Consider the following 23,644-nt stretch of genomic DNA (forward strand, 5'->3'; position numbering starts at 1 on the left):
CCTTTTTATCTGTCAAAAACAAACTATGCTGAATATTTGATACTCTGAACATAAGTTCGGGAGATGTGTAGCAACACAACAACAAAAAATCGATAATCGAATGTACGTTGCCCGTGAAAATTGAAGTCACCTTACTTTTTGAACACCCCTCGTATATTTCATGTACAGAATTGACCTCTCTACATGTTGGATTCAAAATATACTTTAGTGTCATAGCATGCAATACCAACCCTGAAAGTGATCGTAACTGTATTGGCTCGACGTCAACCAGGCGTCGACTCCGTACAGCTGGGCGATAGGCGGACCGGTGAGTAGGTGTGCAAGAAGAGACGTAAGCGCGTGGTTGGCGACGGTGCGGCGCCGGAGCGGTGTCGTTGCGTCGTCTTACATAGACGTCATGTGGCATGTCACACGATGCGCTCCGGCGCCGCACCGGACTTACAACCACTGAGACGAGGCGGGGAGGGGTGAATGCGTCGCGACGTCGCAGCCGCACCGCTCAGTTGTTTATACGTCACAACATTACTTTATAACAGACTGTCCGCCGGACGGCGCCGCTGCGACTTAACAACGTTGCGGCGCCGCAACGCATCGTGGGCCTTCAGCTTTAGCCCGGCGACACAACGATATTTTGTACTATAGATATTATGTTACGTGCCAACAAAATCACCGCAAAAAGTAATCCGAACTCAGCTACTCCACTGAGCATTGTGCATGCGTCCGACACATACGATGCGGATCTGTGGACGCTTGCCATTACGCGCTCTTTGTTAGTGTTCATTTACACGAGCGGCAGCTGCTACCGACGACTGCAGTCGGCGACAATCGGCGGCGGGCGACGACGGTCGCCGACTGCAGTCAGCGACGTCTCGGCGGCAGTCGACTGCGGTCGTCGGTCAGTTGGCGCTCGTGTAAATGAACCCTTAGCCTCCGACCGACGCACTAGTGACATACCTACCTATACTATAGTATAAAATCTTTACCCTCTACATTTACTTTCATGCAAGGAATATAACGGCTGAAGTTGATGCGGCATCGATCCTTTGCCGGACTGATATAATATTGTGTTCGTTATCAACCCATATTCGGCTCACTGCTGAGGTCGAGTCTCCTCTCAGAATGAGAGGGGGTGTAATATTGTGTGCTTGACCTTAATCAAACTCATAAATTGAAATTAGGTCGCGCGCCGCTCGACAATCAATTTATGTTAAGAAAAAAAATTGGTTTAGTCTGATCAATAAGTACCCTAGATTGATGAGGAGAGTTATTTTCTTTTCTGATTGTGTAAGTGTCGTAGGCTCCATAATGGAATTTGAGCTGCTTCACCGGGTGGTTTTAAGCCTGCACAAGAGCGAAGGAACTTCTCCATAAAGGTGCCTCTTCTGAGACTCGAACCTTGGCTTAGAGGACCATTCTGGAAGGGTGTTTTGGCCTGAGTGTATCAGTCTGGGCGTCCCCGAGATCGTGGATAAACAAAACCCACGTCAGGGTGACGTCAGATATCGAAGACCTCAGCTGCGCCGGCAAAGACGCTGTATAGCTTGTGTTTGTGTTGCCTGGGACACATTTTTGGTCGATAAGTCGTCGTCAGGATCGTAAAGGACGTTTTTCGGACGTCTAGATCTGCAATCGGTGTTGGGATCGGAGGTGTAATTGCATGCCTGGATTCGAGTAGTTTTTGTTTCTATAACGAACATACAGACAAAAGACAGACAGACAAAAATTTTACTTGTATTTTTGGCATCAGTATTGATCACTAATCAGCCCCATATAGTTATTTTTGAAATATATTTCATGTACAGAATTGACCTCTCTACTGATTTATTATAAGTAATTTTATTCAAGGCTCCAAGTACATACATACATGTACTACATGTAAATCTAGACTTGTAAGGGTTTTAACTTGTCGATACCTAGCTTAGCGCTTCATAGAAACGTCTAGCCTATTAGTTCATGCAATTAGGTATAGTCGGATGCAATGTATGACGTTTACGTACATCGTGAGTTATGCTGCGCAACACAAAATTTTAGATTTGACCAACGATATTTTGTACTAAAGATATGGCACTAGTGCGTCAAAACTAAGGCGGACAGATTTAGCCAATTTACTTAATTTCATTTAGTTGCATTGTAAACAACGAAAGTTATTTAGACAAATAATACCTAAATATTGTCTACAATGTCGAGTTCTGTGATTAGGAAATGTAAAAACTATTCGTTATCAACCCATATTCGGTTCACTGCTGAGCTCGAGTCTCCTCTCAGAATAAGAGGGGTTAGGCCAATAGTCCACCACGCTGGCCCAATGAGGATTGGCAGATTTCACACACGTAGAGAATTAGGAGAATTAAGAAAATTCTCTGGTATGCAGCTTTCCTCACGATGTTATGCTTCACCATTTAAGATAGGTACGTGATATTTTATTTTTTAAAATGCACACAACTGAAAAATTAATCCAACTTATAGATTAAGAATAGGTCTCCCGCCGTGCGCCGCTAGGCAATCAATCTATGTTATTAAAAGAATCGAATGAGAATAAAATTATAGAGAGAGTTGTTTTTACCCGACTTCAAAAAAAGAAGGAGGTTACTCAATTCGGCCGTAATATTTTTTTTGTGTCCTTAATCGAGTGACGTCACCGGGAGGTTTTGGGTGAGCGCAGAAGCATCGCCTGATGGGGCCCGAAGGCAAGAATCAGTAGATGTAGGCGAAACGACTCTATAAAGGCGAACATATTATTATGTTCCTATACCCAAAATCAAAAATCATTTATTTCAAGTAGGCTCAGTTTACAAGCACTTTTGACACGTCAGTTGACTATTTGTAAAGATTCTACCACCTACCCTTCGCGTAGAGACACCTGCAAATGCGACTTATTTAGGACACGTCATAAAGAATGCGTCCGTCTATATCTACTTTGTGACACGCTAGTATACTTAGCGCAAATGTACTTATTACGGTAACTTGCAATTTTACTTATTTATCGTACCTAGGTACGTTTTATTCTAATAGATACCTACGACAACAATATTCCGGCACGTAAGTAAAATAAAAAATCGATTTTACAGGGTGGCACGTAAATAGTCTACAGGCTGATACATCAATGCCTACTAAAATAACGCAATATATGTAGGTATGTTAGCCGCAATAAGACTGACATAAATTACTTAGGGTACAGGTAAGGGGTAGGGTTTCACGCGGACGAAGTCGCGGGCGCCCGATAGTAGAACATGAAACCTAGGACAAAATGTATTTATATTACATACATTACGTTTATGATATGCGGGCGAGGGGAAAGGGCGTCAGAATATTAATATTATTAGATAATGGTGATAATAATTGGTCGAAAACTTAAAATTAAAGATATGAGGGTTCCAAAGCGCCTTGGTCCGAGAAGTCAGAACAGCCCACAACTCAGCCAGGGTTTATTTTTTATTTATCACCATTTTACAAATTTGTCAAGAACTAAAGTAGGTACAATCGTATAGTGCAATTCAATGCCAAGCATTTTTGACTCAAAAAGAATGACGAGTCTGTCTGTCCGTGGCACTATAGCCCCCGAGCGGATGACGCGACTTGTGTGTGAGTGTTCTTAGACATGTTTGATGAAAATCAGCTGAGCCGTTTAAAAGTTGTGGGGGTGAAAGTGGGGAAGAACAACCGAATGTCTGCAAATATGCCGTGTTAAACTAGGCTGGGGCCCCTTGGGCACACTAGAATTTGGGGCCCTTTTGGAAAGTAAAAATAGCGAACTAACACTTTTTTACTAAGTATTAAATTATAGGTAATTAAATACAGTATGATATTATATTATGTCATTAATGATCTTAGAATTCTGTTGGTTTTTTGGTTACGATTACGATAAAGGTTACATTTGGGATTTTTGTTGAGCAAAATCTTCTATTAGGTCTCAATATTTTGAAAGATATTGAATAGTCTGACCTTCGGGCCCCCCCTGATAATGGGGGCCCTGGGCACGGGCCCCGTATGCCCTTATGGTAAAGACGGTATTGTATATTCTCAAATGGAAGCGCAATGAAAGAGAATATTGATGACTTGATCGAGAGTGAAGTTAATAATTTCATGACCTTCGGGGGTTTTTAAAAAAAATATTTTTTAGGTTTATTAGGTATTGTCATCTAAATAATTCTTAACACTTTATGATTTTCCTCTAAGCTTGCATTTAATAAAAACGTTTTGAGAGACAGAATGGCACAGCACTGCTCTAGGTAGGTATATAAGTTTTTTTGTATGCTCTGCGAAGTGTTCTTCTTTGGTTTTTTTTATTGTTTGGTATGGTTAACCATTATCGGTTAAGGTTTACTAAGTAAGATCAGCAGTGTACAGTGTGTATCTACCTACATAATATGTGTTTATTATGTAGATGTTTTTATTGACGACCTCCGTGGCGCAGTGGTATGCGCGGTGGATTTACAAGACAGAGGTCCTGGGTTCGATCCCCAGCTGGGCCGATTGAGGTTTTCTTAATTGGTCCAGGTCTGGCTGGTGGGAGGCTTCGGCCGTGGCTAGTTATCACCCTACCGACAAAGACGTACCGCCAAGCGATTTAGCGTTCCGGTACGATGTCGTGTAGAAACCGAAAGGGGTGTGGATTTTCATCCTCCTCCTAACAAGTAAGGCCGCTTGTCTCTTAGATTGCATCGTCACATACTATCAGGTGAGATTGTAGTCAAGGGCTAACTTGTAGAGAATAAAAAAAAAATATGGGCTACTACAGTTCTGTTCATGTAGGATGGTGCGGGTGACAGTTCGTTTCACTCTTGAAAGTTTGCCGCGATTTAAGATAATAGTACGTATTATGAACGTCATACATGCGACTGTCACCCTACCCATGCTATCTGAAAAACACTAGGTACACTGATTTGCGATCATCTACATGGAAGCCGTGATAGCCCAGTGGATATGGCGTCTACTCAGATTTCGGAGGGTAGGTTCGAATCCGGTCCGAGGCATGCATTTTCACGGATAATTGAAAACATCGTGAGAAAACCTGCATACCAGAGAATTTTCTTAATTTTCTGCTTTTGTGATGTCTGCGAAACCGCATTGGGCCCGCGTGGTGGACTATTTGGCCTAAGCCCTCTCATTCCTAAAGGAGACTCGAGCTCAGCAGTGAGCCGAATATGGGGTGATAATGATGATGATGAATGAACATGATTTTATATCAACGAAATTACGTTAATTAAAGTCTAAAAAATATATATAAAAAAACATGCAGTCGAAATGAGAACCTATCCTCCTTTTTTACCCGACTGCAAGAAGGGTTATGTTTTTCGCGCGTATCTTATATGTATGTATGTATGTAATATTCTTTATTAGCTCATATCTTCCAAACCACTGAACGGATTAATTAGGATATCGTTAGATTTGTCTCAATAACCCGAGTGTTTTTAGATAGGTGAAAATAAAAAAATAATAATAAAACGACTGTGAGACGCTGTAGACTCGAGGTGAAAATTTTTTTTTTCTAATATTGCAATATGGGTATCAAAATTTGTGAGGATTCTAAAAAGGTATATCATGGGCATAATTAAAAAAAACTACAATTAGAAAAACGTTATTTATTAGTTGTCTATACAAAGTCCGCGAGGCGGATGACTATAGGTGCGAGCAGATTAGTGAAGTGAAGCTATAAAATATACTAAATTAAATATATTAATTATAAAAATCGGCTAAATGCGAGTCGGATTTGCCCACCGAGCGTTCCGTAGAATTTTTTGAATATTTGCTTAACCTCGGTTGGACGTATAAATTATCGTACTTTGTAATAAACGTAAAAAATAAATTCGAAATTAACCATCTATCGTAACTAAAAAGTGTGAAATAAATAAATTAATTAAACAAATAAAAAAACCCGACTGTATAAAGTATAAAAAAACTGAAAAGAAAAAAAACAAGCTCAGTCCAGAAGTGTAGAAAGCAATTAGAAAACAGTCGGGACCTTAGATATTGGAATGATTTTCTTCTACATTATTTAATAGGTCCCAACTGTTGCTGACTGCTGACTTTACAAGTCAGCCCTTGACTACAATGTCACCTGATGGTAAGTGATGATGCAATCTAAGATGGAAGCGGGCTAACTTGTTAGGAGGAGGATGAAAATCCACAGCCCTTTCGGTTTCTATACGACATCGTACCAGAACGCTAAAGCGCTTGGCGGTACGTCTCTGTCGGGTTGGTAAGGTGGTAACTAACCACGTTCAAACCCTCCCACCGTCCCACCAGCCAGACCTGTACTAATTAAGAAAACTTCAATCGGCCCAACTGGGGATCGAACCCAGGACCTCCGTCAAGTAAATCCACAGCGCATACCACTGCGCCACGGAGGCCGAAAAGGTGAAACTTTAGCAGCTCATAGCTCATAGTTTCTACCATAGGTGGCGTAAAGTTAGACTTGCGTTCTTGGCGACCGCGACCTGCGACTACGCGACCTACTGCTGTATATGAAGCACTAAACAAAAGTGGTCGCGCGACGCGGTATCGGGCTTTGTTTAGTCTATACTTAATAATATAAAGAGGTAAAGTTTGTAAGTTTGTAACATTCTTTAAATGGGGTAATCTTCAGAACTGCTGATCCGATTTCAAAAATTCTTTCACCAGTAGAATGCTACGTTATCGAGGAGTGCTATAGGCTATTTTATATAGGTATCGTACATATTAGCAGAGTTATCATAGTTTTTGTCATACAGGTCGAACCGAAATTCATCATAAACAGACTTATTCGCATGCGCTGCTTTATCCGTTGTGTAAAATTGAAAGCAATGTATAGAGGCTTTATGTACCTTTGAAAGATCTACAAAAAAGTCCGCGACACCATATATCTATCTTCTATATTTTAGCAGATATAGCACCTTTAGTGTTTTAAAAAATATTAATTTTATATACTTAGGTTTACGTCATTATTTATACTGCTAAACTTTAATCCTTATCAAAATAAATTATTTAATAATCACATAGATATTATGGAGATATGATTTGCCCTTTACAGTATGTTATTTTTTGTCTGTCTGTCTGCCTTTGTTTGACCGGGCATCACGCTGAAACCACTAAATGAATTTAAATAAAACTGTGCTTTTTTGAGACTATAATACGAAAATAAAATCAGAAACGGGCGAAGTAGGGGTAGAAAGTTTGTATGGAAAGTCCTTCATTTTTCTAGGTACATTTGTAAATGTAAAATGATTAGTGGACTATTTATTAGGTATGCGTTATTAAGCTTGCAAAAATATAAATAGAAGGAAGGATGTGAAATAGGGGTTGAAAGTTGACATCTATTTTTACGCAGACGAAGTCGCGGGCGTCCGCTAGTGCTCCATATAAATTCATACTAAGCAGTAGGTCTCGCGGTCGCAGGTCGCGGTCGCCAAGAACGGAAGGCTACTTTTATATGTAAACCATGTAAGGACGATGGTGGCACCGGCGTGGCAAGTTACCACACTGTCGACAAAGGCGTAGGTACCACCAAGCGTCATGGCTTTGTACCTACATATGTTTTCTGTGGTCATGGTACATAAATCGTCAAGATATGAATAGATTAAACTTGTACCTCTGTCCTCTTTCAAGTAAGCCCGCCTCCATCTTAAACTGCATTGTCACTTAACTTCACATGAGATCGCAGTCATGAGTCAAGGGTTGACTTGTGATTGAACAACATAAAATTGAAAATTTTGAAAACCCCCGAATGTCATGAAATTATTAATTACACTCTCAATCGCGCGCTTTAATTTGAGACCCTACTCGAGTATATTTGCCGACATTCGTTTGTTTTTCCTCACTTTCACTCCCACAACTTGTAAACGGCTCAACCGATTTTCATCAAACATGTCTAAGAACACTCGCCCCAATTTAATTTTTTTTTGTGTATTACCACAAAAAAAAACTAAATTGTAATCGCTTCATCCAATCGGGAGCTATGGTGTCACAGACAGACTAACAGACATGTCAATCTTATAACACCCCTCTTTTTGCATCGGGGGTTAATAAAAAAACCATTTCATAAATGCATTATAAGGTCGCCTATGACTGAATCATGGGCGGTCAGCTTTTCTAAATTACAAAAGGATGGCCCTACAGGCTTTAAGACCAAAAAAATATTAACGAATCCTTCTTATAGAGAGAGTGAGAGGAGGCCCAGGCCTCTCCTCTTGTATGATAGCACGTACAGTGGGCCATTTAATAAATAAGCCTGGTGATAATTACCTTAATTAAACTCCACAGGAAAAAACGATGTTAATTAAGGATATTTTCGAAATAATGAACTTTAGATACGTAATTCAACTTTAGTTCGTAACTTATGTGACTGTCTATAGAAATAGGTACCTACGAGTAAATAGTTACTTTATTGTGTGTGGTACTTTAGGTACCCATACCTACTTAGATTGATATATGGATAATATGGATGTCTCGTTGTTACAGTACGGACGAAGACGCGCGCCAAGCGATGATGTTGGACTGCGGCAAGATCAAAGAGATCCAGGTGAAGCTGCTGCTGAGCTCGCGCTCGGAGATGCACAAGGTGATCGAGGCGGCGCGCCAGAGCGTGCCCGTGCTGAGCCTCGCCCCCGCGCCCGCGCCCGCGCCCGCCCCGCTGCCGCTGCCCGTGGCCCCGCCCGCGCCCGCCGCGCCCCTGCTCACGTCCTTCTCCAGCGCGCTCGGCGCCGGCCCGCTCGCCGCCGGCTTCGGCATCCCGGGCCTCGGCAACCCGCAGGAGATCCCCCAGCCCGCCGTCATCGAGCCGCCGGCGCCCTTGGTCAGTCCCCGATCGAAATCTCCCACCGAAGAAGAGAATCTAGAGGACACGACTGAAAGAAAACGAAGCAAAGAGAAAGACAGGCGACGCTCCCGGTCGCGGTCGAGATCCCGCGACAGAGATCGCAAGGACAGAAAGAGAGATCGCCGAGACAGATCGCGGTCGAGGGAACGCCGGCGGCGCGACCGCAGTCGCAGCCGGGAGAGACGCGACCGCAAACGAGACAGGAAGGATCGCAGCCGATCGCGCGAGAGATCGCCTCGGCGTTCGCGCGACAAACGCGGCGAACGCAAGTCGCCGCAGAACTCACAGGAGCGATCTCTGGATAACAATGGGGACACCGCGCCTCCGGTGCCCCCGGCGGCCCCCTTCGTCGCGAAACCCAACGGACCTCGAATGCCGATTATGAACAACCTCGCGCAGAACGGTCCGCCGGTGCAAATAGATCAAACGCAGCCGCGGTTCAACGACCCGACGCTCGCGGAGGCGTTCAACAAGTTGCAAGAGCTGGGTAAGAAACGCAATCCGAACGCGTTCCAGGGGGAGCAACAGAACGGCACCGGGTTCCGCGGCGGTCGCGGGGGCGGCGGTGTCGGGGCCGGCGCCGTCAGCGCGCGCGTCGGATCGTTCCGGCGCGAGGGGCGCCCGTCGCGGTTCGACGACCAGCCGAGAGACTGCTGCGTCGCCATCAGGAACGCGCCGAACCACACCAGCTACGGCGACGTGCGACGCTTCTTCCCCGTCATGATCGACAAACACGGCATCAAGATGATAAACGACAGCATGGGACGTCGGACGGGAAACATCTTCGTTCGATTCTGCGACCCGCGCTCCAAGCAACTGGCGCTGCAGCGTAAAGCGAACGAGCTGAAAGGCGCGCAAGTGACGGTGGAGCCTCTGGACGACGACACGTACGAGGCCGCCGTGGACTCGTTCCTGCCCTACCGCAAGGACAACGACGAGGAGGACCCCAGTCTCGTCATCGCCGACCCCGAGGAGCCGGCCGCCAAACCTTTCAACGTTCTGAAATTATCAGAATTGCCCAACTTTATACAAGAACACGAAATCATCAAAGCGTTCACCGAGTTCTCCCTCTTGTCGATCGCGCTCAGCGACTGTCGAATGACCCGCACCAAAACCGCTCTAGTGCAATTCGTTAAGCCCGAAGACGCTAAATTAGCTCTCAGTAGAAAAGATAATTATCTTTTTGGAAGACGTCAAGCGGTGATCACGCCGCTGACGGAGGAAGAGTACAATAGAGAAAAGAGTTCTGATTACGCGGAGCAGCCGCCTCTAGAACGAGCCTCGAAGGACCAGATTCCAGAACCGGTCATGCCGAGAGACCCGCGCCAACGGCGGCAGCAAATGGACAGCAACCCGATGATGTCAGGCGGCGGAGCGATGTCGGGCCCCGGACAATTCTTCCCGTCCGCCGCTCCGTTCACACAAAACTTCGGAGCGCCGTTCCAAGGAGCTCAGTTCAGCGGGTACCCGGGCCCCGGCAACATGGAGCCCCGGACCGCCGCCGCCAACTGGGCCAATCGCATGAACTTCCCTAATCAAATCGATGCAGGGCCGATGCAAGGAACGATGCAAGGCGCGATGCAAGCCCCGATGAAGGCTCCGGTCGCGAACGCGCAGCAAGTCATAACGGTCGACTTGGACGACGAGCCCCTGGACTGCGTCCTCATGAAAGGCCTGCCGCGCGAAGCCACCGACAGGACCATCGTGAACTTCCTGGCCGACACGGGCGCGGTGCCGGCGCGGATACACCTCATGCTGGACGCGAACGGTCTGCCGTCCGGCGACTGCTTCTGCGAGTTCCGCTCCTCGAAGGAGGCGCGCCAGGCCGCCGGCAAGCACGGCCGGACGCTGGACGGCTGCCGCGTCACCGTCGACCTCGTCATGCGCAGCGTCGTGGAGGAAGCGCTGGAGGGGCCCAAAGGCAACGAGTCCAACCACGACGCGATGCCCGTCGGCGGCGGGCCCCCGCAGTTCGGGAACGCGCCGCGCGGGGGGTTCGCGCCTCGCGGACAGTTCAGAGGCAGAGGCGGTTTCGACAGGGGCTTCGACCGGGGCGGCTTCGGGCGAGGCGGGTACGACTCCAGCCGCGGCAGGGGTCGGGGCAACTGGACGGAGCGCGGGAACGGACGGGGCTTCGACCGCGGGCGCGGCCGGGGCTTCTCCCGCGGGCGCGGAGGTTTCGGTTCGGACGGGCCGATGCCGACGCGACAGGACGACGAGCAAGACCCCGCACTGGAGGACTTCGGCGCGCCGGGCTGCGTGGTGTCGATGGAGAACGTACCGTTCCGCGCGACCGTCGACGACATACTGAGCTACTTCGGGGACTTCGACCTGACGCAGGACGATGTGATCCGGCGCTACAACGAGCGCGGGCAGCCCACGGGAGACGCGCGCGTCGCGTTCAGAACGCCGTTCGACGCGCAGCGCGCCGTCAAGATTCTCAATATGAACACGATTTTCGATCGTAGAATCAGTCTTTCCATTCTTTAGCATAGTGACGTTGACTCTTCCGAATCCGAGTCGGAGTGACATGTGTATATAGACATTGAGTGAATATATTTTACCCACCGCGGTATGAACGAACTTTGATATTAGAAGCGTGCGCGTATCGATCTAGTGAAGTAGCGCTTCATAGTTAAGTATAGGTACTTATTATAAAAATTAGGTACAGATTAGGTATTATAGAATTAAAACACATTTTTCCATAAATTAATATAGCGTTTTATTTTCAAATCATAACACAACCTGGTTATAATAAGTCGCAGGGAACGTTGGGAGCACAGCTCACACATATTTGTGATGTTCGATTTTCCTTAACCCTACACAACTTGGCACTCATTCCAACCCCCAAATGGTGCATATTCTCTCACAGCTGCTATATCATATGCATGCCAAGCGTCGACTTTAACGGTTAACAACTTTCGCTAAAACTAACACAATAAGGAGGCCTTTACAATACAATAATCCTTATATCCTCTTTTTACACCACTAGTGAAAAATCAAATAAATTATGCAGCAAAGAATATACATACAACTTATAACTAACTCATAATATTTAAAACGCTCATAATTTATTATCGTCCCTGCGACGTACAGTACAAGAGAGCATATTACTTTGTTAACAAACTCGACATATCGGCGGTCATTCGATCATGGATCTTAAATTAAACAGATCATTATTGTGATCAGACCACTCGATAAAAAAAATCATACTTCAAAATTTTTTTTACAAATTCACATTATATTGAAATGAAAAGAGCGATAATAATTATATTTCCTAAAAAATGAGAATAAGTCCAAAAAAAATACGTGCGAATTCAATAACCTCTTCGTGGAAGCGATTTGCCAAGTACTGCCATTCTTGTTATCTTGTAACACTAAAAATGAATGTACACTATTTTGTAGAATAGTGACCCGTCTGTTTAATTTAGGGCCCATGTACAATCGACGCCATTGAGCAAAAATAAAAGTCAGATAGACATGCGATAAACGCAATTTTTGTTGTGTAAATTATTTTTGTGAGAAATGCAGACATTGATATAACGTGAATAACTTATATTCATAATGACAAAGATTGAACTTATTAGATAAGCATTAAGCTGTATCGCCTTAAAGCGTTTTTTGGAAGGTAGATCTATGTAGAACAATCTCTTTATGAAAGTGTCAGTTAATATATAGAAAATAGGCGCTACTGTAGCAAGAATTATAACTATTTATTAGTTGTTATATTAGCAAAATTGATTTTTACGGCGAGTGATATTAAATGACGATCAATCGAAAGAATCCAGGATTGAACCACGAGCGAGCAAGCGAGAAGTTCAAAAAAATAATTCTGAGCGTCGCGAGGTATTCACGAACAGAAGTAAATAAATTTGCTGTCGTGCGAAACACAAAATTTATCATCTCACTACGCGCGAGGAAAATGCTAAGTATAAGAAATCACAATAAGGCAATACATAGTATTTGTTATAACTGTGTAGATGTACAATTCATATTATATCTGTTTCCGTTAAATTGTAAAATACGTTAGTTTATAATCTCACTCGTGATATTGTAATCTGTCGATATATTGTAAACTGAACATACTGATTACAATTTAACGTGTAATTTTTCGGTATATTATAACCTATCGAAGTGACGAAGTAAATATAAAATAAGGTAATGCTCAACCGAGATATTAAAATGCAAAAACATATCAAATTTTATAGATTCTTCTAATTAATTCAATCTTTGTATTTGTATATATTGTAATTTACAGTATGTATATCTGTAGGAATATAAAATGCTTCAAAGCACAAAGTAATAATAACATTACAGAAGTTCCTAACCTAGCGAGACACACAAAACATTTAAGATTCTAAAACATTAGTTATACACCAACAATAATAATTTTATAACCTACCCCAGACTGAAGGTAAAATATAGACGGAATTTCTCGTATCGGATTGACGATTTTAATAGCAAAAATTATTGCGTTGAAATATCTAACACATTAAATAAATGTTCTAGGTTTACATTATATATATAAATCAAAAATATTAATTGAGTAGAACGTCGATTGGAAAAAAAAACCTACTATAATTTGTCTCTAGTAAAACCCTTAATTAATTTCCTAGCAAGAACTCCGTCTATGTTTTTACTTTAATCTGTGCCTACAATAATATAATGACAGAAAATATGAGATTTAAATGACATTGAGACGCTGTATTCACTAAAGGCAAATAATCGCAAATAACAATATAAATTATACATCATAGTGTGCAAGTCCAAGTGTGGTTTGCTCCAAAGATATATAATAAATAGAAGTGGCTAATCGAAAACCAGCTTTTAGATTCGTTTCGTTTTATATACTATCATACAGGGTAGTATATCGAAATACAGATATAGAAAATATCTTTATTTCGATATTAGGTATATTATATATATTTCGATATATTTTATAATAGAAATATAGATACTTATAAGTTATTTGCTATCTATGATCACCGAATCCATTGCAAAATATCGTTGGATCCGTCCACAGACCTTAGTGAATACAGACAGCCCAAAAATATGAGAATTGTATATAAATTGTATAAATATTTTCTCTCGAAAATTTACATTTCCATTTATAATCGCTTACATTAATAAATAAAGGACAATAATTACATTCGAGACATTATATACTGTACGTTTGATTTAATTTTTATTTCAGTACATTTGTTTGTAAAAACCCATTATTTTTTACGTCAAAACTTTACCAATACACAATAAAAACCACATTCAATAAAACTTATTTTGACTATTTGTTTAAGTTCAGAATTTTGACTAATTCTTTTTACCGAGGGCTAGATAAATAAGGGTGGGTGAATCTCTAAAGGAGTCTCATGTTCAAACCTGAGCTTCAACGTAGGGATGGATAGGGTTTGTGGGATGAGTGGACTAATACAAGACTACTATAGCTAGAATTCAGACTGGGTTGAACTAAGACTTATCTAGGTAGTGTCATCAACCCATATTCGGCTCACTGCTGAGCTCGAGTCTCCTCTCAGAATGAGAGGGGTTAGGCCAATAGTCCACCACGCTGGCCCAATGCGGATTGGCAGACTTCACACACGCAGAGAATTAAGAAAATTCTCTGGTATGCAGGTTTCCTCACGATGTTTTCCTTCACCGATTGAGATACGTGATATTTAATTTCTTAAAATGCACACAACTGAAAAGTTGGAGGTGCATGCCCGGGACCGGATTCGAACCCACACCCTCCGGAATCGGAGGCAGAGGTCATATCCACTAGGCTATCACTGCTCTTATCTAGGTAGTATCATGGCTTAATACCCACAAATGTATTGAATATAGTAAAACTGTATATGAACTGCAATCGTCGTGCAAGCAACACCGCTAAATCGTATTTTAATACAGAATTGGGATATTTATTACATGTGACTTTTACCTATCAATACGAACTGCCTAGCGGCAGTTTGATACTGTGACGATCGCGTAAACGTAAACGCGAATCTCTAAGTAATTGAAACAGCGCCATCTAGTGGCACTAATGCACAACTGTTACAATTCCATATAAAATCGCGTTTACGTTTACGCGATAGTCACAGTATGAAAACATTGAAAGCTCCCACTAGGCACTCAGATGGTATCAATCAAGTCATCAACAGTGTCGTTTGACGATCAGCAATCACACATTTGCCTATCACCAACATACCACATTTATAAATTAACAATTATTTATGTAAACACATCAATAGTATAAACTTATAAACACCGAGTCCCGTATGTATTATTATATTATAAACAACAAAATCATAGATCACATAGAACATTCAGAAAATAGTGGTTAGGTTTACTTAGACAGTAGAAGCAGTAAATATTTCACTATCAAACGTAGTCTTATTATGTAGACATCTATAAATATAACATTTCTTTCGCAGCTCAAAAGTCTTTGCATATCAACAACATGAGGTATCAACTATCAACACTATGAAGTCTTTAAAGTAAACACTACAGTCAGTGCCGGATTAAGCTAGCGCGGGGCCTGTAGCAAATTTAAACAGGGGGCCCTTTTAGGATAAAAAAAAAACAAATTCTAATTTGTTTTGTTCCCCAAAAGTGACCTTCATATTTAAAATGAAGGTTTTGGCGGAACAAAACAATTTAAAAATTTTAAGGTTCAAGATTTTCATGAAATCCACAAATAGGTAGCTATATTCTGTATTTTTTATTTCAAAGTTTTAGAGATTCAAGTTTGAATCAAGCTTGAACAGTACGAGTTACAATACAAGCGTATTACGTTAAAAGCTGTTCATTTTAAAATGATTCTCATAATGAAGTTTTTTCATTTGATTAGTCACACAAAAAAAATGTCCATATTTTGCCCACCAAAATTGACCTTCATATTTTTTTTCGAGCGCAGGACCCCCCATCTGGAGGGGCCTGTAGCAAATGCTACCCACCGCCCTGGCTAATCCGGCGCTGACTACAGTACCTCATAGTTACTCGTAAATGATTCGACATCTTGATCAAATGAAATCTACACAGTAAGATGTTTTCGAAGCATGTATTTTAGCTAATCTGAAATAACTATAATATTATATTATCATGAAATAAATAAAGAATTCAAGTGTAGTGAATAAGAAACCCGGAAATATCAGACATTTTCTATAAAGAATATTGTCGTATACGACTAATATTACCATTAAAGCAAAATTTACAAGTAAAGGGGAATGCCCACCAGTCAATACAACGGGCCCGGGAACCGAGGTATACCCCCGTATTAATGTATATAGAGATATTAATTTGATGTGTAAATAAGGATCTGGTTAATTGGCTTAATAAAAGTATGTTTATTGAAAAAAATAACATTTTTTTTGTCATTCTTCTAGCTCATAAAGTTCGCCGGTGTACCAAAGCGGCGAAGTTACATTTGACGCTTTTTATTTTTTTTCTGTTAGCAATAAGCTTAACAAACAAACCAATCATAAGTTTTTCAAAAAACGACCTTACCTTGTCCCTGTTGGGGACAAATTAAAGATCAAATCAAAAATGTCGTAAAACGTTGTAGCATTTTTTTATGAAGATTTATTGTCAATGAAATGAAAAAAAGTAAAACTATAAAGATTTTTTTATAAATAGCCGGGGATTGGCATTCCCTTTTATCTTATTCTAAATTATTTCGAGATTCATTTGAATGTAGGAAAAAACAACCCTTAGATTTAGTTTATATGCAAAAACTTTCATCAATAATAATACAGAGTAATAAAAATGGAATAGTATATAATCTCAGACTGTGTTTTTGGAAAATGCGTTTACCTTAGACGACCTAAATACGTTTAATACAACATCGTACGTTTACTAATATAATAATTATATAACATTGTATGGCTGAAGCAACAGGAAGTTCCATATAAGAAGACAAGTTTGAAGCCACGTTCATATTATATGTAGCTGCTAAAAGCTACACTACACACCTATTTATTTACCACACACGATCAAGTTTATCGTCAAGTCTGCAGCGCTTAGGGATGTGAAAGTGAATGAAAATATCACAATATCTTAACCCCACTTAAGTGGGGTCGGCAAAATATATCAATCTTCTCTATTCGTCTTTATTACTCGTCAACTCACACACACACTCCAACCCAATGATATTAAATATTGTTAGATGTGTTACTAGCGCATGAAAAATGAGCAAATTTATAGTCAATTCAATGTTAATTGTGGTCAACAATGTGTGTGTTTGGCCTTCCACTTCTCTTGTATCCTTCAACTTGCAACTTCAACATTCTTCTGGTAATATGACTTTCATCCCTCCACATTACATGTCCATACCAAGCTAAGAAGAAACACTTTAATTCAAAAATATTACAAATTAATAATTTAAACTTAGAATTAGCATGCAAAGGCAGCCTTATTGCTATAAGCAATCTCTACCAGGCAACCCCTGATAAGAGGACACTAATGCACGTGTCAAAAACATTACAATATTCTAAAATTACAATACAAAGCTTTTAGCTGTCACTGACGTCACTTTCAGATGTTTTCATACTCATTACATTCATTAATACTCATTCTTTATTTTATACATTCTTGTCACACCAATATCGTAAAGGATATGGTTTTATGGGTATAATTAATTTTTTCATTGCTTGTCATCCCTAAGCGCGTTGCAGACTTAACGGTTAAATTGATCGTGTGTGGCCGGCGTAAATTTATATATTTCAGGGAAGGTTTTCGTTTTACATTACTTTGGACTCTGTTAAGGTGGGTACAGATTGGTGCAATGCAACATGTAACGTAATATTCTGCCTTACATTGCATGTTCGCTGCTGTCTTGGACGTGTGACGCGCGCGGTACGCGCATTGATTACGTATCAGTCGCCTCAGTTCTGCGCACACTGCGCGCCCCTTTGTGTTCGTACCAAAAACCGACAAATCTCGGATCGAACCGCGCACGAGTTGTAACGCTCGGAGCGTGCGCGACCCAGGCGCAGTTCGTGCGCGCGAGGCATTCAAACCACGAGCATTCGTGATACATTGCAGCAATGTGGACGTCAAATTCTTGCATTGCATGTTGCATTACATGTTGCATTGCACCAATCTGTACCCACCTTAAGTATTCCCTAAAAAACGTTATTTTATAGCAGAATAATAAATAAATATATAAACGTAGCCGCTTGTTATACATACATAAATATAAAAGTCTAAATCCAACTACGTGGTCCCAGCACGAAAATACATATAAGTTATTATAAAAGATTCACGATTATTATAATACTATCATTAATATTATGTACAACATTGTATAAATAATTCTTAGTACATAACATCCAACTGTATACACTGATTCATTCATAGGTAAGTTATACGCTATTTGTTTATGTTTTTTTATATCTAACACACTTAGGATCAAAGATTTTATACTATTAGATATGTTACTAACGTCGACACTAAGGCGCACAAAGGTGGCTAATTGTCTTAATTTCATTTAGTCATATAATAAACAACGAAAGTTATTTAAACAAATAATACCTAAATATTGTCCACAATTGTGTTGTGTGTTCAGGAAGTGTAAAAACTATATATACATAAATAAATAATGTAAGTAAACACAAAATTGTGCATTTGCGCGCTCACTTATTGCGGTCATTTTATAAGCACGTAACATATCTAATATCCATAGTATAAAATATCATTACTTAGGGTGTGTTTCCACTAAAAAGGTGAATTGTTATTTATTAACACCAACCTATACGATTCTATTTGAATCTATCAATATATGCTTCTTTTATATTTTATAAAATCGACCAAAACTGTAACTTTTACATTTTCAAATTCAAATTAGATTTATTTACATAAACATTTATGTTTTTTTATGAATCTGGCAGCATTATGAATGTTAAATAGCCTCTAATGCGTGTGTTAGAAAAATATATAAAATTTTGTAAATAAGGTAAAAAGGGTCGTTTTTCTGCCTCTTAAAGCAGTAATTTTTTTTTTGCATTTATTTTCATCATTTGTGAAACTCATATACAGACATGGTACGAGTATATTAATTAATTAAAATTATGTAATGACAAATGATGTGACAAATTATTTTACTTAATTTAGAAATTTTATTTATTTATTTAAACCTAGAGACGAGTCTAACTCAAGTTACATATTATACAGGATGCTCAGGAGTATTTTCCATAACTCTAGGGTTATATATTCTTTAATAAAAATTAATTCAAAATATTCAAGGAACATCTATATATATATATATATAAAAATGAATTGCTGTTCGTTAGTCTCGCTAAAACTCGAGAACGGCTGAACGGATTTATCTTATCTTGGTCTTGAAATGTTCGTGGAGGTATAGGGAAGGTTTTAAAGGTAAGAAAAATTAGTATAATTGCCGGGAAAACCATAAAAATAACCCTTTTCTATTTGCCATACAAACGTTTAAGAGTCAATTTTAGATCTTAAGGGTAGGAATAGGGTAGGGGAGGAGTGGGGTAGGGATAGGGAGGAATTGCACATACATCAAAGCGAAGCTAGACGGGTCCGCTAGTATGTTATAAAATGATTATTTTTGGAGTAAATAATATTTCTTTTATAAATATATTTTAAAATGTGTCCCTTATACGCATCCTTATAACAATGACGTATTTATATTTCAAAATGCAACATTGTCACTTTGTTACCTAAAGGCGTGTGTTACATGGATAGTCGGTATTATTTTAATTACTTTGTATGAAAATATATTTTTTAATTTCTTTGTTGTTTATAAAATACTAGCCCGCGACTTCACCCGCGTGAAACTCGATTTAAACTTTCAACTACCTCTATCCTACTCCTACCTACCCCTATCCTACTTTTCTGGTTGATTTTTTACACCTTGTGTCCGAAAACCCCAAATATCTTACGGAACCCTATTTTTTTTTCAAAATAAAATTTAGCCTATGTTACTTGTGGATAATGTAGCTTTCGAATGGTGAAAGAATTTTTAAAATCGGCCCAGTAGTTTTTGAGCCTATACATTACAATCAAACATACAAACAAAGTTTTCCTCTTTATAATATTAGTATAGATTAGTTTTGCAGTTCGGTTCCTATAAGTAATCTCGTTAATACCTTGAACTTATGGGAAATACTCCCGAGCACCCTGTATAACATTTTGGTATTTATATTCCATCGTTATTGGTCTACAATAAATCTCTCTGTCGTCACGATAGATGTTGGTGCATCCTTACAGATGAGATCCCAGTAACAAGCCTACTATAATAATAAAATGTTATACAGTGTAGACTCGCCTTAACAATTCCATAAATTCTACTTTATGCTGCATTTCTTTTTTTTTCAAATTTCTAAATATATCTAGGTTCTAGGGTTACCTACATTTAAAGTACTTTTTCTACCGTTTCTTTTCCAAACTTTTCGTTTTATTATATTTCGCAATGATTTGGTACAGCTTTTTGGTAATCAAATTATATTACTTTAAATAATATACTCAGAGGCACAATTATCCGCACACTTTAAAGTGCATATTATAGTGGGCGGACAATTGTGCCTGTGAGTATATAATGTATAATTATGACAATCGACAGTAAATGCTACCAAAATATGGGTCAATTCTTATAACAATAAATCTAAATAATATAATAGAAATATTCCAACAAAAAAAAAATCATTTTGTAAAAAGCTGAACCTGGTCAAAATGTAAATTTTGTTTTTAAAATAAATTGGCTTTTTGAAGTTTTTTTTTTGAAGATTGTTTATTATTATTGACTAACTTACACTTCCCTTTTACAACTAGACAAGAAGCCATTATACAACAATAGTGAAGGTAAAGTTCTAGTTATTAGTTATAGAGCCTCAATAACTCAACGGTAAGAGCACTCATCACCGAGGGGTGGCGGTTCGATCCCCGCCCCGTTGGTCTATTGTCGTATCCACTCCTAGCACAGTCTTCCCCGACTAGTTGGAGGGGAATGGGAATATTGGTCATATTTAAAAATATGGCAAATATTTAAATCTGGGACCTTTTTGGTGACAGTGGATCTGACCCCTTGACAACTTAACATTCCTCAAAGAGATCAAACATTATCCCACTGCAGGCAACAGGATGCTTTTGCATAATTGTATGCTTATAATAAAAAATTCTAACCCTTAAAGGGTTCAAAATGGAGTTGAAGTTTTCTGCAATATAAATCGTTATTTTTAATTACATTTTTGTAAAATAATTAGTGGACTGTTTATTATACACTCAGACCAATTATTGTATAGGACCTGCTTCACTAGTCGTTACTTTTCTGTCAAAGTGTCAATGTATATGCAAATAATCAACCATCTAATGCGATTATAAAAACTGTCTCTATAGAATGGATGTTAAATGGTTGTAATCGTGTTGGTCGGTTAAAGAGCTCCGTAATAATACCTGTTTGGGTAATTGAATGGTGTTAAAACGGGCAAAAACTTCTAGTTTAGTATAAGATATATACCAAATCTAAGCTCGTTTTCCTCAGAAAATGACAGACAATTTTGTTCGTGACTATGAGTGCGGTACAGGTCCTTCTATAATTGGTCTGAGATTATACATATAAAATCATGCGAAAATATTATTTACTATTTATATCAACTTATTATAAAGACTTTAGTATGTACTTATATTTGTGAATTACGCACTTTTAAAATTAAAATCAAATTACTTCACCATTAATGGTGTAATTCGATTTACAACATTTGCAAAAAAAAAAATATTAGGCTACAAATTGCCTATGGTGGAACACACTTGCCTAGAAAACATAAATATTATATTAACATCGGAAATATATACTCAAAGGCACAATTATCCGCCCACTTTAATATGATGCGAGTATATTAAAGTGGGCGGATAATTGTGTCCCTGAGTATATTATACATAAACATTTGAATACTATGCTCTATTTGAATATGCCGTGTATACAGGAAGATTATTTTTTTGGTATACGCAATTTATTATATTTTGTATACAAACAAAATTAATTAACTCTTATTTTTAATTTTTCTTTATTTACTCGAAAATATCAAAGTTATCTTTTATTACCACTAATTTTGTTATTTTTCGAGACAGAATTAAAAACAAAATTGTTGAACTGTTAAAAAAAAAATCTAATGTGTTCTATTAACAATTTTCGTACAAAAACCCGAATGACGTCAACTAAATTCCGACCGCTCAGTGATTGCGTTTCTGACAAATCGTGATCGAATGGACGATGTAACTTCGAACTGACGTACAAGGTTGAAGAACTGCGCTGTTTCAAGGTTATGCCAACTGTTTGTCTTTATAGTGAGAAGACATAATAACGAGGCAATTGTTATTGAACATGTTTGTGACATTCAATCACAACCTGTCAGTAACGCAATCTCTGAGCGGTCGGACTTTACAGATTGTTAAAGGCGTTTATTTATTTTACTAGTGTTTTTTTTATAAGCAACCCAAATCATTATATTATTTACCCATGACATGCATACTTCTAAAGCATTTTGTAACCGAAAAATCTTTAAATACTTTAACTCTCGGCGTCTCTACTATACATATAGTTTGTCTAAATTTGGAAGTCTGTTAGCTTTGAATGTGGTGGTAAAGTGTACATATAAGACGTTGGTGTGTAAAACGTAAGGAAAATTCTTCAACAACACGCAAAATCCATTATTTTATAATAAATTAAAATCACCAAAAATATTAAAAACTCAGAATTGCTAACATTTTTTTAATGTATAGATTTTTGTTGAAATCGTGAATTTTATGACGTATGTACTTGTCCATATTTTGATTATGCATATGTCAATCAAGCTGAAATTCTATTTGATTTAATTTTGACTGGTTAGTCTAAATCAAATCATTATTTGTTTACTAGAACGTGGTACATATTTCTATCTTAAAATTATTGAATTACTAATATATTATAGTATGCAAATTTTCATTTCTAAAGGCACCAAAAAAAAATATTGTTTAATAAATGACACTGACATGAATTTAGATGTTGTAAAAAACCATGTTTCTATTACACACACAAACATAGTTTGGTCTGTTTTACCACTACATACAAATCAATAGCCTTCTTAGATTAGATTGACTACACCTTAAACATAAAGCACATGTATTACCATCAAGTACAACAATAAACTCTAAAAAAATAGTAGACAATACCCGAGATCCAACGGCGAATCCATTGACTCTATATGACTCAGTGGGGATCTATCCTGTGACCATTTACTCGTGTCTGTAAAAAAAAAACCAGCGCTGTAAACCTTACACCTGAAGTTAAACAACTTTTAAAAAAAAAGATTCAACTTTACTTCAACGACAAACTGAGAACTTCCTTTTTAAAACCAGCTAAAAAAATAAAAACAAAGCGCCATCTATGAGCCTCATGCATAATTGCATTGCAACACGTTCTTAGTGTACAAAAAGGGTTTGTTTCAAAGTTCTCTATGAACGCCATCTACCGATAGCAAGCGGAACATCTCTACCTACGTGAATGAACGGCGAACGGGAAATGACGGCCTCCGTGGCGCAGTGGTATGCGCGGTGGATTTACAACACGGAGGTCCTGGGTTCTATTCCCGACTGGGCCGATTGAAGTTTTCTTAATTTGGTCCAGGTCTGGCTAGTGTGGGAGGCTTCAGACGTGGCTAGTTACCACCCTACCCTAGTAGAAACCGAAAGGAGTGTGGATTTCATCCTCCTCCTAACAAGTTAGCCCGCTTCTATCTTAGATTGCATCATCACTTACTATCAGATGAGATTGTAGACAAGGGCTATGTTATAATGAATAAACAAAAGAAAAATTAAGCGTGATGTGTGTAATGCACGTCATCGCGTTATCTACTGAGT

The 23,644-nt window shown here is 39.2% G+C and overlaps 2 protein-coding genes across 2 annotated transcripts in view; one reads left to right on the forward strand and one right to left on the reverse strand.

Moving 5' to 3' along the window:
* The window catches only part of LOC112046004 (RNA-binding protein 12), a 26,481-nt gene extending 14,974 nt beyond the window's left edge, over positions 1-11,507 (forward strand). The window contains exon 3 of the mRNA XM_052883087.1: positions 8,437-11,507. Within this exon, the coding sequence (XP_052739047.1) occupies positions 8,437-11,284 (2,848 nt within the window). The 3' untranslated portion in view covers positions 11,285-11,507. The remainder of the gene's footprint in view (positions 1-8,436) is intronic.
* The window catches only part of LOC112053654 (ceramide synthase 5), a 31,339-nt gene continuing 19,186 nt past the window's right edge, over positions 11,492-23,644 (reverse strand). The window contains exon 8 of the mRNA XM_024093135.2: positions 11,492-23,030. Coding sequence (XP_023948903.1) covers positions 23,021-23,030 — 10 coding nt within the window. The 3' untranslated portion in view covers positions 11,492-23,020. The remainder of the gene's footprint in view (positions 23,031-23,644) is intronic.

Source organism: Bicyclus anynana, chromosome 8, assembly GCF_947172395.1.
Source record: "Bicyclus anynana chromosome 8, ilBicAnyn1.1, whole genome shotgun sequence".
NCBI lineage: Eukaryota > Metazoa > Arthropoda > Insecta > Lepidoptera > Nymphalidae > Bicyclus > Bicyclus anynana.